Source organism: Oryza brachyantha, chromosome 12 (genome assembly GCF_000231095.2).
Source record: "Oryza brachyantha chromosome 12, ObraRS2, whole genome shotgun sequence".
Lineage (NCBI taxonomy): Eukaryota > Viridiplantae > Streptophyta > Magnoliopsida > Poales > Poaceae > Oryza > Oryza brachyantha.
In genome coordinates this window covers 10,880,956-10,896,638 of record NC_023174.2, presented here as the reverse complement: position 1 = coordinate 10,896,638, position 15,683 = coordinate 10,880,956, and the positions used below count along the sequence as shown (strand labels likewise).

General features: G+C 39.4%; 1 protein-coding gene across 1 annotated transcript; it reads left to right on the top strand.

The window, feature by feature from the left end:
* Window positions 1-13,388: 13,388 nt before the first annotated feature.
* Window positions 13,389-14,713, top strand: LOC102717950. The gene is made up of 2 exons (XM_040529852.1): window positions 13,389-14,171; window positions 14,408-14,713. The coding sequence occupies exons 1-2, from the start codon at window positions 13,389-13,391 to the stop codon at window positions 14,711-14,713; spliced, it is 1,089 nt and encodes a 362-aa protein (XP_040385786.1).
* Window positions 14,714-15,683: the final 970 nt, after the last annotated feature.

Sequence of the window (15,683 nt, the reverse complement as noted above, 5' to 3'; positions counted from 1 at the left end):
GTAGTCTAGTTACAAAACAAATTTTAGATTCCGGCTGGAAACCGCGAGACGAATTTTTTTAGCCTAATTAATCCGTCATTAGCACATATTGGTTACTGTAGCACTTATGGCTAATCACTTTCTAATTAGGCTCAAAAGATACGTCTCAAGATTTCTTCCGTAACTATGCAATTAATTTTTTGATTTATCTATATTTAATGCTTTATTTAGATGTCCAAAAATTTGATGTGATGTTTTTGGAAAAAAAATTTGGGAACTAAATTGTGGTCATATTCATTCCCCCCTTGCACAATTTTCAAGCTGGCTCTTCTGGTTTATATAAGCCAATGTACCTATTGTTTAGTAGGAAGTTGCTCTACTTTTGGATGGCCGATGCATTCATTCCAGTGAAACTTTGTGGACTAGATATACTCCCTCCTTTCCAAAATGAAAAATTAAGAGATTTAAATCTTGTATTAAGATATGAAAATTTCTAGCACTATTTAAAGAACTACTTGCCTTACGAATCACTTTAATTCTAATTATTCTCAATTTATACCCACTCACCCTCTCACTCGTATGTATTTATAATTTATTAATGGGCACCATAGTCTTTTTTTCTTAATCCTAATCTCTGCCAAATAATCTATAAATACCTATATTTTAAAATGAAGGTAGTAAACCTTTTTTATTTCAAATTAAGTCACTCCTCTTGTATACAAATATTAAGAAGTTGAAAAAAAAATACTTGTCTCCAATCATTTAATTACGAGAGTGCTCATATTACTTCTCCTGGTTTAATAATACTTGTCTTTAAAATAACTTTTATTATTGTTTTCTATTACAATATATGCAGAAATATCAATAAACATATGTTTTATTGAATTATCTTTCAAGATTAATCTATACATATAAGTCCTACTGCCTCTAAAGTAAATATTTTAGAAGATATTGATAGTTAAAGTTTTAAAAGTTTGGTCTTAGCTTTGTCAAAAGAAACAAGTACTACCTCTGTTCCATAACGTAAAATGTTTGACTTTTTTAAGTTGCAGCGTTTGGTCATTCGTCTTATTCAAAAATTTAGTACAAATATAAAAATGATAAGTCGTGCTTAAAGTTCTTTTGATAATAAAGTAAGTCATAGGCAAAACAAATGATATTTCTATAACTTTTTGAATAAGATAAATGGTCAAACATTACAAGCAAAAAAGTTAGATAGCTTACATTATGAAACGAAGGAAGTGTAATGGAACTAGAGGGAATACAATGCAAATATGTTGAATTGAACATAAAAAATATGTAGGATCAAAACAGAGTTTAATACATCTATCAGAGATGGATGATGGATGGATGGTAGGTATATCACAACTCCAGATCATTTTGTGGAATTAAATGATTTACCTTGAATTAAAGACTCAACAGTTTGACCGTAGTTGATCGATCTTTCTGATAGCCGATTATGCACCAGTTGGATTGCCACTCACCCTCTGATCTGACTGTCCGCCTAATGCCGGTTAGACCATCGGGATCCTGTAAAACTGCTGGTTGATAAAACTCGAAGATATATATTGAAACTCTTTATTTTATTGCATCAACGATTGTTTACAAAGTGCACCAACAACACTTCTTTTAAAATTTTTGATCCAAATCAAAATCTAGGCTAACCCTATTTTTCTCTCATCAAAACTCATAAAAAGCACACTGGGGATATACCCCTCGGTATCTATTTATATTAAAAAGTCGATCACCAACAAGGAGTAGGACTCCTATCCTAATATGACTCAACTATCAATTTCCTAATCTAATACAATTTATCCAAACCAAATAACCATTTTTATCAAAAAAAAAATACAACCGTATCAACTTCTATGTCCAATACGGATTCTGCCGGCATGGATCACGTTGCCACCAATGTACGATGCGTACATGTGTATGTCTTCTTGCTACACAGTGATCGATGACACTGTAGCAACAATGAACTAACTAAATCTACTGTGCGGCTACAATGTCTTTTTGGCTGTTGGGTTGTCTAATGTCCTAGAGCTCATTAGGGTGCTTGTCCAGGGCACCACATCCCAAATACTATATTTAGTCCATTGCTTTGTTTAGTTTGTGGATTTTACTTAGATTAATTATGTCATCATAATTTTGCTGATAAATTGGTTTGTGAAACCCTAATTTTGAGTTCTTGATTAATCATTCATTTGTAATTGAGTTGATATCTTTGTTGTTCTTGCTTGTGTCAATTGGGTTTTGGCTCTTTTGATAACCAAATAATACGTGATGCTACCATTGCAGGGATCATTGCAGGGATCAGATCGTGTTGATCGAAAACCAGATTGCGTGTGTCAATTTTCCACCAAATTGATAGTTATCATCACCTAACGTAAGATTAGATACCTCGTTGCCATCAAAATATACTTTGAGAAGTGCTGTGGATTTGCATACATACACAAGGGCATGGCAGCCATAGTTGTTGCAGGTTTGGTTTGGAACAGCTGAGATGGGTTTTTTTTTAAAATAATAAACCTTGTGTTTTGTAGTACTAAAACTAAACCACTCAGAAATGTATTCCAAATCCCAACCATTAATTTAACCATGCTAACTAGACTGTCTCGGTGAGGGTTATACTATGCTAGCAAGATTGGGGTAGCAGAATATAATAATATCACCAAGCTCATTCTACATGACGTGGTAGTGTTGTTTGGCCATGCTACTTGCATTGTGACTGTTGATTTAGAGGTAGCTAGCAAGTCGTCACCTAGGTTGAGACGAAAGTGTGCGGCGCTAGGACACTGGTAGAAAGATCTGTCAGCAAAACACTATGAAATCCTACTCACTCTCTATCACGGTTAATTGTGTGGTTAACTGAAGAATTAAAACAGACGCGCTACAGGAGCTGACGAAACTGAATAACTGAACAATGTGAATATTGACAACCTGACGAAGGAAAACGGCACGTCTGATCATCGTCTAGAGTTAAGGAGCGTGCACGAGTCATGTCAAACTCGCTCCTCGTGTCCCAGAGAATTTGCCCAACTCATTTCTTTTTGGCTCGAGCAGCTTGATATCAACCAACATAAAATAATATTTCCGTCGTTCAATATTATAAAACTTTATGTCATTACCTATGATTCATATCCGTGATAATGAATCTAGACACACATTATATATATATATATTTTTTTTGATATTTCGATGAATCTAAGCAAATACAGAAAATCTTATAATGTAAAATGAAGACAGTACAGTTTATCACATGGCAAGCTAGCGCATTTTGTCAACGACGATATGTGACGAGCAGCCTTTTATTCATTACTGGGAATGGTTCCTAGCCTTACAAACACGGAGCAACAAAGCATTGCATCAAATGCATCAACTCATCGTCGATCGTCGATGCTACTAGCTAGCCACAGCTTGATGCACACACACACTGCACGTACGTACTATACGTCGCAGTGGGTGGTGCAGTAGTCGTGGCAGGACGTCAAGCACTCCTGACTCAACGCCCGCAGGCAGCTCTGGCACGCCTCCGGCGAGCAGCCGTCGCACTGGTGGGAGCACGCCGCGGTGACACTGGAGCTGCCGACGCAGGAACTGCATATGATATCGCAGTCGCCGCAGTGCATCTCCCCGGCCGCCGGCGCGACGGCGGACGACAGGACGAGCACCACGACGACGCAGACCGCTGCGGCGGCGGCGCCGGCAGCTGAAGCCATATTGTGTACGTGTTGTCTGCTGGTTGATATGTTCAGTTTTTGTTCATGGAAGGCTGGGAGAAAGCTAGAGTAAGGCGATCTCGATCGATATGATTCAGATCAGATGAGTAGCTAGTGTGAGTGATGACGATATTTATAGGAAAATTAAGCAGCGAATGCAACGCTACTACCGAGGTCATAATATGCATCTTCTATCACTCGCAATGCTATTGGAATTTGGAAGTAACATGCACCATCAATGCTAGAAGTTGGCTTTCAAAGGAAAGAATCTAATCGAAGCAACTAAATTGTGTGCTCGGTTCCCCATGTATTTGAATAAGCTAGCTAGATATATAGTATGATTTATTTAAGTCATTAAGCCCAAGTTTCGCAGGAACGATCGATGATCTGCTTAACTGCTTTTGAATGTGTCCATAAGTTCATTACGGTAAACTTGTCAATTAGTAAGTACCCACTCTACGTCAAATAAAAGTTGTTTGCACGTGACTATAAATAAAATTTAGCCTGATGGTGAGTTATGCGCATCCGGGATTGTAGCTAGCTAGCTTGATGTTTCCATAATTAAACAGCTGTGCTGTATACTCCTGTATTTTTCTATATTTTAATAAATGATGTCATTGACATTTTGTCACATGTTTAACCATCAGTCGTATTTAAAAATTTCATGCAAATATATAAAATTTTAAGCTGTAATTTAAATTCATTTGGTAACAATTTCAATCACACCAAATAAATAATACCGATATAAATTTTTTTTGAATAAGAGAAATGTTCAGACGTGTACAAAATCCATGGCGTCATCCATTAAAATACACATGTCTCAGGGATGCAGTGCTACACTATGGATAACGCCGCTAGCAAGAGTTGACTGATGGAGGCTTCCAATTAGACAGCGGCATTGCCGTCAGAGCAATGGTGGAAAGATCTGTTACAACAGATCAGAATGGTGAGTGAAAACTAGGGGTGAAATTGTTGGATATAATATTGACTTTAGTTACGCTCTGTTTAGATCCTTCAAAATGGCAAAAGTTTTGTTATGTTGGAGCACTTTTTGGCAAAATGGATCTAAACACTAGGGTAAGAAAATGACAACTTTCCATTTGACATTTGGCAGTCTAGAGTAGCAAATTTCGTCAAAAAACTCATAGGGATGCAGACCATCTCTCACTTTTACCAAAAAAAGGCATTTTTGCAATGTCTCTAAACACCAAGTTACAAAAATACAATGCCAAAACTTTTGTCACCAAAACTTTTATCATTCGCCATTTGGTATTTCAAATGGATCTAAACATGCCCTTAGTTGCTAAACGTTCTGTGTACGCTACCTGGCTAGCCATTTTCTTGATAATTGCATGAAGATAAGCTAGTGATTAGCCAACTATGTATGTGTTAACACCAAAATTTGGTAAATTTTCGTATTGGATTCGGATAAGGAAATGTGCAATTGCCAATAGATATTTTATCCGGAAGAGACCGAATTGAAGAAGGAATTGTGAAGACCAAGGCTTGACGGCGTAAATTATCTATTAATTAGAGTTAGTTAGGATTTTTATTATCAGTAAGGTTGTTAGAGTCCGATTGGGACATGTGTGTTCGAGATAGAATCAATCTAGAAGTTTGTTATTTCTTTTTATCTCTTAGGAGTTGTATGTCGTGTCCAACACGACCTAGCCTTAACCCGAGGGTATAAATATATATGCCCGGGGTCATTATTTTTTATCTACCAATCAATTAGATCAACTTCTTTCGACGCAGCGCTACCCTCCTAACTGAGGTTTCAACTCCGGCGGAACTTGGCACCTGACGTGGGGCTGCATCGTCTCGATCTCCGATGGAGGGGTAAGTCCTACGTTCCGCCGGGCCACGGTAATCGTTCGACTAGATTAGAACTGTCTCGGTTTAGTCTGATCTTCTAATCTAGTTGTGCGATTGCTAGTTATCGTATCAGTTTCAACTTAGATCACTTTCGTGTTTTGAATTGATCTGGTCGACCACTTTGGGCAATCTATGTTGGTTTGATATTCGCTATTTGACATATTCAATCTAGTACTGTCTCGGTTAGGTCCGATCTAGTAGATTGCGTTTATCAGATAGTTTATATCAGATTGATGTATAGTACTCATTGTTTTATTGGAGTACCAGCCGATAAGTTACCAGTCATCGGCTCATTGGCTTGATAGCAATCTAGATCTGTTCAGTATCTATCCTAACATTGCTAGGTATAATCTTGAACTGTCTCGGTTGGGTCCGATCTTCTATGATTATTCTTAGCAATCTGGGCTAGGTAGTTTATAGATCTTGGTTGTTTGTCCGCCATCTATAGCCGATGACTTTTGCCGATCTACATGCTTATCATATTTATATCAATAGAGTAGCCGATTGTTTTACTGCATTATTTTTATACCAATGGGCTTGATCTAGTTAGATCGGCAGTTGTTTATGTTGCATCGGCTTATGATAATTATATGCAAATTGGTTTTAGCCGATCGCAACACATGATTCATTGTTTATTCCAAGTAATTCATTAGTTTATTTGTTAGCCTTATCGATCTTCATGTTTCTTATAATCATATCGTGCCCGACTACATACTGTCTTGGTTAAGTCCAATCTCTTCACGTCTAGTTCGATCTGGTTATAGAGGCTTGTCCGATCGACTAAGATTAATAAGTAACTTGGCGGATTACGTTAGTCTAATATTTATTTCAAGTCTATTTCTATTGGTGTTTCTAGCCGATCCATGTTTTTTACAGCCGATCGTTTGTCCTATCGGCTAACCGTTGCAGTATCAACATTCAATCGGCTGGACTTATCGGCTCGATAGCCGATCGACTTGTTTTATTGTTTATCTTGTCAATTGTAGGATCAAACTGATTGGCACGCCCGCGCATTCTAAGATTTAGGTCCTGCACTGGAGTTGTCTAAGATTGACTCTTAGACATATGTATGTGACGTTTATTGTTATTTTCAACGTCAACAGTGTGCTAGTGTTATTCAATCATGCGGGCTGTATGCAGTGTATGCTGGAGTTAGTGCACAAAGAATAGGCTGCGGCAATGTAGTCATTTTGTGTATATAAGTGTTAGGGTTGGTTTTGTTTGCGCTGCTACTGTGTAGATTATTCATCAGCTTTTACGGGCCCACATTTTACAACCTACTGGTGTGTTATTTTTAAAATTTTCTATATAAGAGTTGATGAACTCGTATTTTCTAAGTAGATTTTTAGCTTTGTATTAATTAGTTTTATCGTTTATATGATTAAATAGCTATAAAAGACCAGATAATCTATCATCATTAAAATAATAGAACCTAGGTTGATGAATGAAAAACGGGTCTGCTTGACAAGAAAGCAAGTTGTAGTCTCATGCATGTGTTGGTGTTAATTGTCCGTTCCCAGCTCATTCCACCTTTTGTTTGTTGTGTTTTGTGTGAGACATAAACTATATAGAGAGAGAAGTTAGATGAGCCCATTGATTTGGCTCCAACAGGCTCGTTCTTGTCCGTTTAGAGATGTCGCTGTCAGATCTGGTAGGCTGTGCTTTTGGGTGAGAAAATGTTGTATGAAACGATAGCGTCCCCGGCAGCTGTAACAACTCATTGGCTTTCTTAAAAGATGGCCTTCGTCACAGCCTTAACTGAAAATATTAGTTGGGTCAAATCTTTTTAAATCGTGTGACAGAGTGAGTGTAATATTAATATATTCTCTTTATATTTTAAAAGATAACATTATTGACTTTCTGTTACATGCTTTGATAATTCAACTTATTCAAAAGATTTCTACAAATATCTAAAAATTTAAGTTGTAGTTAAAATATATTTGGTAATAAATCCATCCCAAAATAAATAATAATTATATATATTTTTAAATAAAGCGAATAACCAAGCACGTATCAAAAAGTCAATGACGTCATATATTAAAATACAAAGGGGGTATTTTTCATGATAGTATCCAAAACGAATAACAGAAACTTCCTTTTAATGTATGGAATCCAAATATGCATGCATTACAAAGTCTAGTAACATATCACAATCCACATACATATCGAATCATCCACACACACATATGCGGCTATAGAGGAAATACAGAGCGAGAGATCAAACGAAAATGCGGGCTGGGAAAATGACCAAACTGGTGTGATGTGTTCATGCAAATGGGCGAAATGACCATAGTTGTAGACATCAAAAGGAACGCTGCTAGCTCGATCGTTTTTGTTAGCTAGCTACCCTATCACTAAATTACATCTGCAAGTAACATGCACAATCAATGCTAGATGATGTCTTTGGAGGAAAGAATCTTGTTTGTTAACTAAATTGTGCTCTATTCCCCGTGAATCTCAACATGTAAGGTGGTGTTTAGATTGAGAAAATTTTTGGAAGAAGTGTCATGTCAAATGTTTGACCGGATGTCGGAAGGGGTTTTTGGACACGAATGAAAAAACGAATTTCACGGCTAGCCTAGAAACCACGAGACGAATCTTTTGAGCCTAATTAATCTGTCATTAGCACAAGTTGGTTACTGTAGCACTTATGGCTAATCATGGATTAGTTAGGCTCAAAAGATTCGTTTTAAGATTTCTTACATAACTGTGCAATTAGTTTTTTGGTTCATCTATGTTTAATGCTTTATTTAGGTGTCTAAAAATTCGATGTGATGTTTTTGGAAAAAAATTTTGGGAACTAAAGAAGGCCTAAATGTGCTACCCTAGTTTAACAGTTATTAATACTCTCTTCTAAATCTAAATCTATATGTGAGTAAGATTTTTATTAAAATAGATAAAAAATAAATAAATATTTGCTTTTATATAAATACATACTCTTTATAACTCATCTATAAATATTGTCCTAGTGTTTACAAGCTAAATATTTTAAAAGTTATTAATAGTCAAAATTATAGAACCGGAGGGATATTACTTATATATTCTTAGTTCTTTGAGCTGATTATGTGTGCATATGTTTGGTAGGAACGATGAATACTTTTGAATGGCCCAAGTCAAATACAGTGAAATTAATCACCTAATAAATTAATGCCTCGTCTGATTTTAATTGAGAAAAACAAAAAAAAGTCCACGTTCTTTCATCTAAACTACAAGGAAGAAACTGTGAGAACAATCACAACTAAAACAAATTTGCACACAGACACCCAAAATTATTTAGACAAATAAAATCAAAATTTTCAGACACCCAAACTCATTTACTCAGGTGGTTTGGAGCACCCCCCATGCAAAAACCATTTTTTGCAGGGCCCTACGAAGTGAAACGCCTGTGAAGATTGGTTGACGGAGACAGGTTGGTTGAGAAGCTTGTCCGAAAAAAAAATGGTGAAAAAAAAATCCAATTTTTCCCCCGAAACCCGAGCTTCCGGCATCGGTGAAGTTATCGTCCTCTGCCACATTGGAGGGAGGTTAACGCAGAGAAGCGTTGCCGTTGGATCCATGGCCTCGGTCGCGCGCCGCCCTTCGCACTCGGACCACTTACGGTTTGCTAATTTCCTCCTCCGGCCGGGGATCCACCTAATGCCTGGTTCGGTTAATTCTAACCATAAAAAGATTCAAAGGAATTAGATTTATTCCACACCTATTACGGTGTGGAATTATTCCTCCTCAATCCTCTCCAACCCCTTCCTCTTAGGAATAATCGAACAAGGTCTAATTGAGGTGCCCCTGGCCTAGGGTGGGAAAGATTTTCCCCTGTAGGGTCCCAAATTATATCGGCCCACTAAAATTTTAATTTTTAAACACAATCGGTCTATAGCCAAATTATTAGAGCATATACAAATATATAAACTGTCAAATCATAGCTAATCCTAGTTTCTCCGCTCCTTCCACTCAACTCACTGTCGCCGTCACCCCCTTGATTTGGCTCTTCATACATTATTTATGACCCTCGCGCACTTATCGGTCGTTAGTACAGTAGCCCCCCTCGTTTGTCGCATGCCGACCACCGCCACCGCCCTCTCCTTCACGCCGAGCATCATCAATCCATGGGGATCAGTCAAGGTCAGACGACCGTCAAGGTTAGGACCATTCTTAACCAACCTATCCCTAACTCTGTTGCCAACCGTAGGGCCATTGCTGTCTTTGCCCTAACCCAATGGGCCACCACCCTAGATCCGAGCCTCTATCGCCACTAGTGTTGGATCTAGGGCCCCAAGCCATTATTGATGTTGGCTTATTGCCCCTCCCCATCGTGCTAGATTCTGTGCCTCCTTCGCCATCTCCAGGGGAGGTAGTGAATAACCCGGTGAAACCTAGATTATTACCATTGGCCGGAGCATGGTAAAAGAACATGCATAATTACGAGTGGTGGTGAAACTATGCTACCAATGATATGAGAGTTTGTCTCAAAATTTAAATATTTTATATTTACTGGTGGGTTCATTAGGGAGTGTGTCCCAACGAAGGAAGTTCAAATTCAGTAGACAAATGTTCAAGTTTTAAATTTTTCAGAAACAAATTTATATTTTTGGAAATATTTTTTTTGAATTTTAGATCCTAAATGCATTTTCACGTTTCAAAATGTAACTATACAGTTATGTCTACTGGCTAGCAAATAGACTCTTCCTGATGGTGTAAAACCGTGAATAGCAATTTTCTGTCAGGAAAAGTCTGCCGTGACGGCCACCGTCACGAATACACCTCCATGTGTGGACTGTCAGGGATAGAGTATCTTAACGGTGGCAGAAAAGTGAGGACACTAATCCTGACGATGGTTGATTTTGCTGCTCCCTTGTCATCGGTGACAGTGAGTAGGCTCCAGGAATCATACAAATCACCAAATAAATTAATGCATCCTCTGATTTTAACTGAGAAAAAAATGAAAAAGGTCGAAGTCTCATTCGTTTAAACTGTAAAAAGATGTCAGTTGATTGTGAGAATAATACTCCCTCTGGCAATTAATAAAAATTCTAGATTTTACCAACAACACGGGACCGGTTCTACAAATTTCCATATGCACAAGGATTACACAAAACACAGTCACGATCTTGCACTAAATTAACGAGATAGGAAGACATAATTAAATTGGAATTTGTAAGACATCGGAGATCCGTATATATAGTATGCACGAGAAGCACGCGTACCAAGAATAATCATATATAACTACCACTATACGTATAGTCCACAGTATAGGTTTGCATGTAAACTTTAGTCAAATATTTGATATGTAAGGAAAAACAAGGACCAGATCTAGTCAAAATGCATTCAGATCTGCCGATCTCTATGTAGAAGTTATACTGTACTACTCATTTCGTATTTACATATTATGATAGATAACGTTACCGTGTTTTTACTAAACAATTAATCATTCGCCTGATTTAAAATCCATATGTTATAAATTATTTATTTTATTATGATCAGATTATTACCAAATATATTATAATTACAACTTAAAGTTTTACATATTACATAAAATTTTTAAATAATACGAATAATATGACACGCGGTCAACGATGTAAAAATATCATGTAGTCAGCGATATCACCTATATAAATATAAAGGAACGATGTCGTCTAATAATTGGATACGTGTCATTATAAATTTCATGGTTTTAAAAAATATCATTACTGTTCATATGCGTGCCACTAAAATTTTATCAAATTGTAACCATGCCACTCCCATCACTTTTTCCATTCACCAACTGTGCTTCCGTTTTCTTCCTTCACCCTAGGCCAACGCAACGGCGTCGTCGCACATGCAGAGGGGAAGCAGCGCCGGCGAGCGCGACATTGGCGTACATCCACACCATGCCGCTACCACCACTGCCTTCTCCTCCCATCGTTCGTACAACGGCGTGCACGCGAGTATCCCAGCCATTCCACCCACCAACGCAGCAGCTGGGGCCAGAGGGGAGACGAGGAGGCTGCTGCCACTCGGGGTCGATGTATATCCACCTGCCTCAGAGTTGATCTGTGAAGAAATATGTGGGAAAGCGATAAACCCTTCTTGGACCGAACTTTGTTAATACTATGTAGTGAGAACAACCCTCGCCGTGGCATGTACACGGATCGGCAGGGTTTGTTTGTTTCTAACAAAAACTCCAAGCCGTTACAATGGATAGGTGATATATCATCACATGTGATAACATACTCTATCTAGAGAACATATTGTCTAACACCCTCACTCAATCACAACTTTTCTAAGTTGAGATTGTATTTAAAATTCTCTAGTTGTGTAATAGGAAGGGGCTTAGTAAAGCCATATGCTATCTGATCTTTGGTGGACACATAATCAACTTGCAAAAGTTTCTGTGCTACTCTTTCTCGAACAAAATGATAGTCAATCTCAATATGTTTTGTTCTTGCATGAAACACTGGATTAAAAGATAAATACCTTTCTCCCATATTGTCACACCACAGTTGTGCAGTGGTAGACTATCAATGTGTAGTTCTTGCCGAAGTGTCTGAACCTACATGATTTCCGCTATTACATTAGCCAAAGCTTTGTATTCTGCTTCAATACTAGATCTAGAAACTACAGCCTGTTTCTTTGCATTCATGATACTAAGTTATTTCCCAGAAAGACAGAAAACTCACCTGTGGATCTTCTGTCATCTAGGCATTCTGCCTAACCTGCATCAGAGTAAGCGCTGACCTGCATAGACTTAGACTGGCATATCTTAAGTCCTAGCTTGGTACATTGCTTTAAATATCGCAGGATCCGTTTTGCTGCTTCCCAATGCACAGTAGTAGGGAGCTTGTAGAAACTGACATACGATGTTAACTGAAAATGCAATATCTAGCCTAGTTTTTTTTAATAAAACTACACCTTAGCAGTTAGGGAACCATGTGAGCAAAAGACGAGAACAAGCTAGGAAAGAACACAACCTAAATATAAAGTAGGGCATCACAAAGATAACCATTATGATTATTATGGACATTCTCATGTGAATGTGCAGAGAGATGATTGCATGTGTGCGATAGGCATATTGCGACATACGTGCTAGCTACTTTAATTAATAAGGCATGCCTTCTATCCATAGTTAGTGGTCAGAAGATATATGATATGTTCGAACTTTACTAATAATTCTGAAAAATGTCCGAATACGTAAATCAGAGAGACACGTGCCCACTACCCCAAGGTTCAATGTGAAGAAAAGTTTACAAAGTTTGAGTAATGTTTGCTATGTTCAAAATATCAAACTTTTCTCCCAAGTACAATTTCCTATCGCCGACCAAAATTTCTCTAAGTTTCTAAAATTCCAAACCAAAATGTTGCATCACACACTACCGTAGTGAGTGCTTTGGAGATGTAGGCTATGATGGAACTCTACTATCAAATAGTACATCGTCATCTAACATATCTTGGTGTATCTTTGGTCGGGTTAGCGCAGGAAAATGTTTTAAGTTTTTAAGAGGACGTTCCCTCGTCTATTACATATTATTTAAATAATTATTAAAAAACATGAAAAAAAACTAGTACGGTGGCCCGCGCATATTGCGCTAGTATCATTATAAATTTTATTTATATAGTATGTATTATTTTGATATTAATTACATTTTAATTGTTAATTTAAATTTAAAATTTTCTAAATTATATTTTTACATGAAACCTCGTTTACCTGTATTATAATGCATGACCAGCCGAACTGCACGCATATATACGGACGTAATCTAATCAAGAGCGACCGACCCGACGAGGTTTCCATGATGGACCAGCCGATTGCCACGTCGCCGGGCGCCGGCGATCTGGTCGGACATGCTCTTCGACCTCCTCGCCACCGTCTTCCACACCTTCCGCGATCCCGCCGACCTCATCCGCTGCGGCGCCGTCTGCCACTCCTGGCACGCCGCCGCCGCGCCCGTCCGCGACCGCCACCCTCTCCTGTCCGCCCGTCCGCCGTCGTCGTGCCTAGTGTACGCTGTCTCGGGGGAGGGCCAAGGCGACCGGTCCCGCGCCGCCACCATCTTCTCGCTCGACGGCGGCCGCACGTATGAGGTCACCCTGCCCGCTGAGCCCCCGATCCGCAACAGGTTCTGGCTGGGCAGCTCCCACGGCTGGATCGTCACCGCCGACGCCGACTCCGCCGAGCTGCACCTCGTCAACCCCGTCACCGGCCAGCAGATCGACTCTCTCCCGCCGGTGGACACCGTGGAGCACGTGAGGCGCTGCCACAACGACGACTACGACTACGAGATCGTCGAGTACAACTGGACCATGGAGCAGCGAGACGACGCTCCACCCACTGAGGTGAAGGCCGGTGAGCTCGCCGGTTACCTCCTCATGCGCGCCTTCCTCTCGTCGGACCCGGCAGCGGATGACGGCGACTGCATCGTCGTTCTGCTCCACACGCCGTGGTATCAGCTCTCGTTCGCGCGGGTGGGCGTCGACGAGCGCTGGGCCTGGGTCCACCTACCCGACTCGGACTTCTACACCGACGTCGTGTACAACGACGGCGACGGAATGTTCTACGCTCTGACGCACCAAGCCGCCATCCACGCCTACGACTTCTCCGGCGGGCCCTCCGCCGTGCGCCGAACGGTCGTTCTGGCCAACCAGATATATCATATATGGCATCATCGGCACCGAGACCAAGTACCTTGTCCGCGCCCCAGATGGCGGCGGGTGGCTGCAGGTGTGGAGGAGTCTGGAGCCGTGCGCGGGGGCACGGCTGCCCATGACGGCACGAGCACGACGCGGTCGACGAGACGACGACGACGGTGTATAGGAAGACGACGACCTGGATCAAGCTGTTCCGCGTCGACCTCGCGGCGTAGAGGCTGGAGGAGACAGCGACGCTGGGCGACGGTGGTGAGAGCCACGCTCTGTTCATCGGGTGCAACCCTCCCTTCTGGCTGCCCGCCGGAGCCGGCGTGCTTGCCAGCCATGTTTATCACTCAGATAACGAAGAGGATTACGCGCTGCTCTACCCGGAGGCGCCCAGGGACATCGACGTGTACAGCGTCGCCGACGGCAGCTTCTCGCCGTTCCGTCCAACCCAACCATGGCTAACTGGCCATTACCAACTTGGATTGTTCCTAGCCTTAGCTACTACGTACCATCAAGTTAGTTATAACAACTAAATTATCGAAGCAGTTCGCTATGATCTGTATAATTTGATTGTAATTCACTCGTACTATTTCGGTTGACAAACGCAATTGATTTTATCTCACAGTTTTATCAACACGAAAAAATTACAACCAATATCATGTTTGCTAGATTTTTGACATAATTAGTAGTACAAAATGTGAGTATAATTACAACCATAATTAGTAGTACAATTTTAATACGATCAAAAGGCGACTACATACGGCGTGAGTATTTTTAACATGGAGTGAATGCATGCTACAGTTAAAGAGTTCACCGGATGTTTGATCATACAGCTATTGTGAGAAATCATCATATGTATAGTGACGCTCTATCAATTAGCGCTATGCACCTATGCATCTAGAGTTGTTCGGCAATATTACAGAATATATCCAAGATATAGGGTTCAGTTTGATATATTTAAAGAACTAGAGCTACTGTGGTGAAGCTTTTTTACCATCTTTAAAAAATATTTTGAAGTAACACAAATTTTGGATTATTTTAAGGTATCCTCGGATGACTGTGAGCCATCTATTACATTGGATTCAATGGATCTGATTTTATTATATTGCATCGGTCCGGTGTATGTGTAGTATAAATTCTATAAAGATAAAAAATAAATTAAAATACATAACTTTTATAATAAATTTATATCTCATATATCATGTTAAAATAGATAATTATATTTTATCAAAGTTTTAAATAAAATATTTTAATATACTTATAAAATACATAGTTATGTCTAAATTTCTAAATTTTACTGTACTACTACCACGGTTAGCTAGTAAAAGGTACCATACGAGTACTGAGCAAAATTTAGTACCTTAAAGTATATTGGACCTCAATGAACTAAACTTTTACACTGCAAAATATACTGCATCGAGATTTTTTTAAGGACTAAGAAAAAAACTTATTGTGGTGATATTTAAGTGATATGCTTAGTCCAAGGACATGAAAAGCATCGGT

Excerpts from the sequence above, each read along its gene's own strand:
- LOC102717950 (XM_040529852.1), top strand. The coding sequence starts at position 13,389 with ATGCTCTTCGACCTCCTCGCCACCGTCTTCCACACCTTCCGCGATCCC. Across the intron at positions 14,172-14,407 it reads CCTCCGCCGTGCGCCGAACG|AGGCTGGAGGAGACAGCGAC; the intron begins GTCGTTCTGGCC and ends CTCGCGGCGTAG.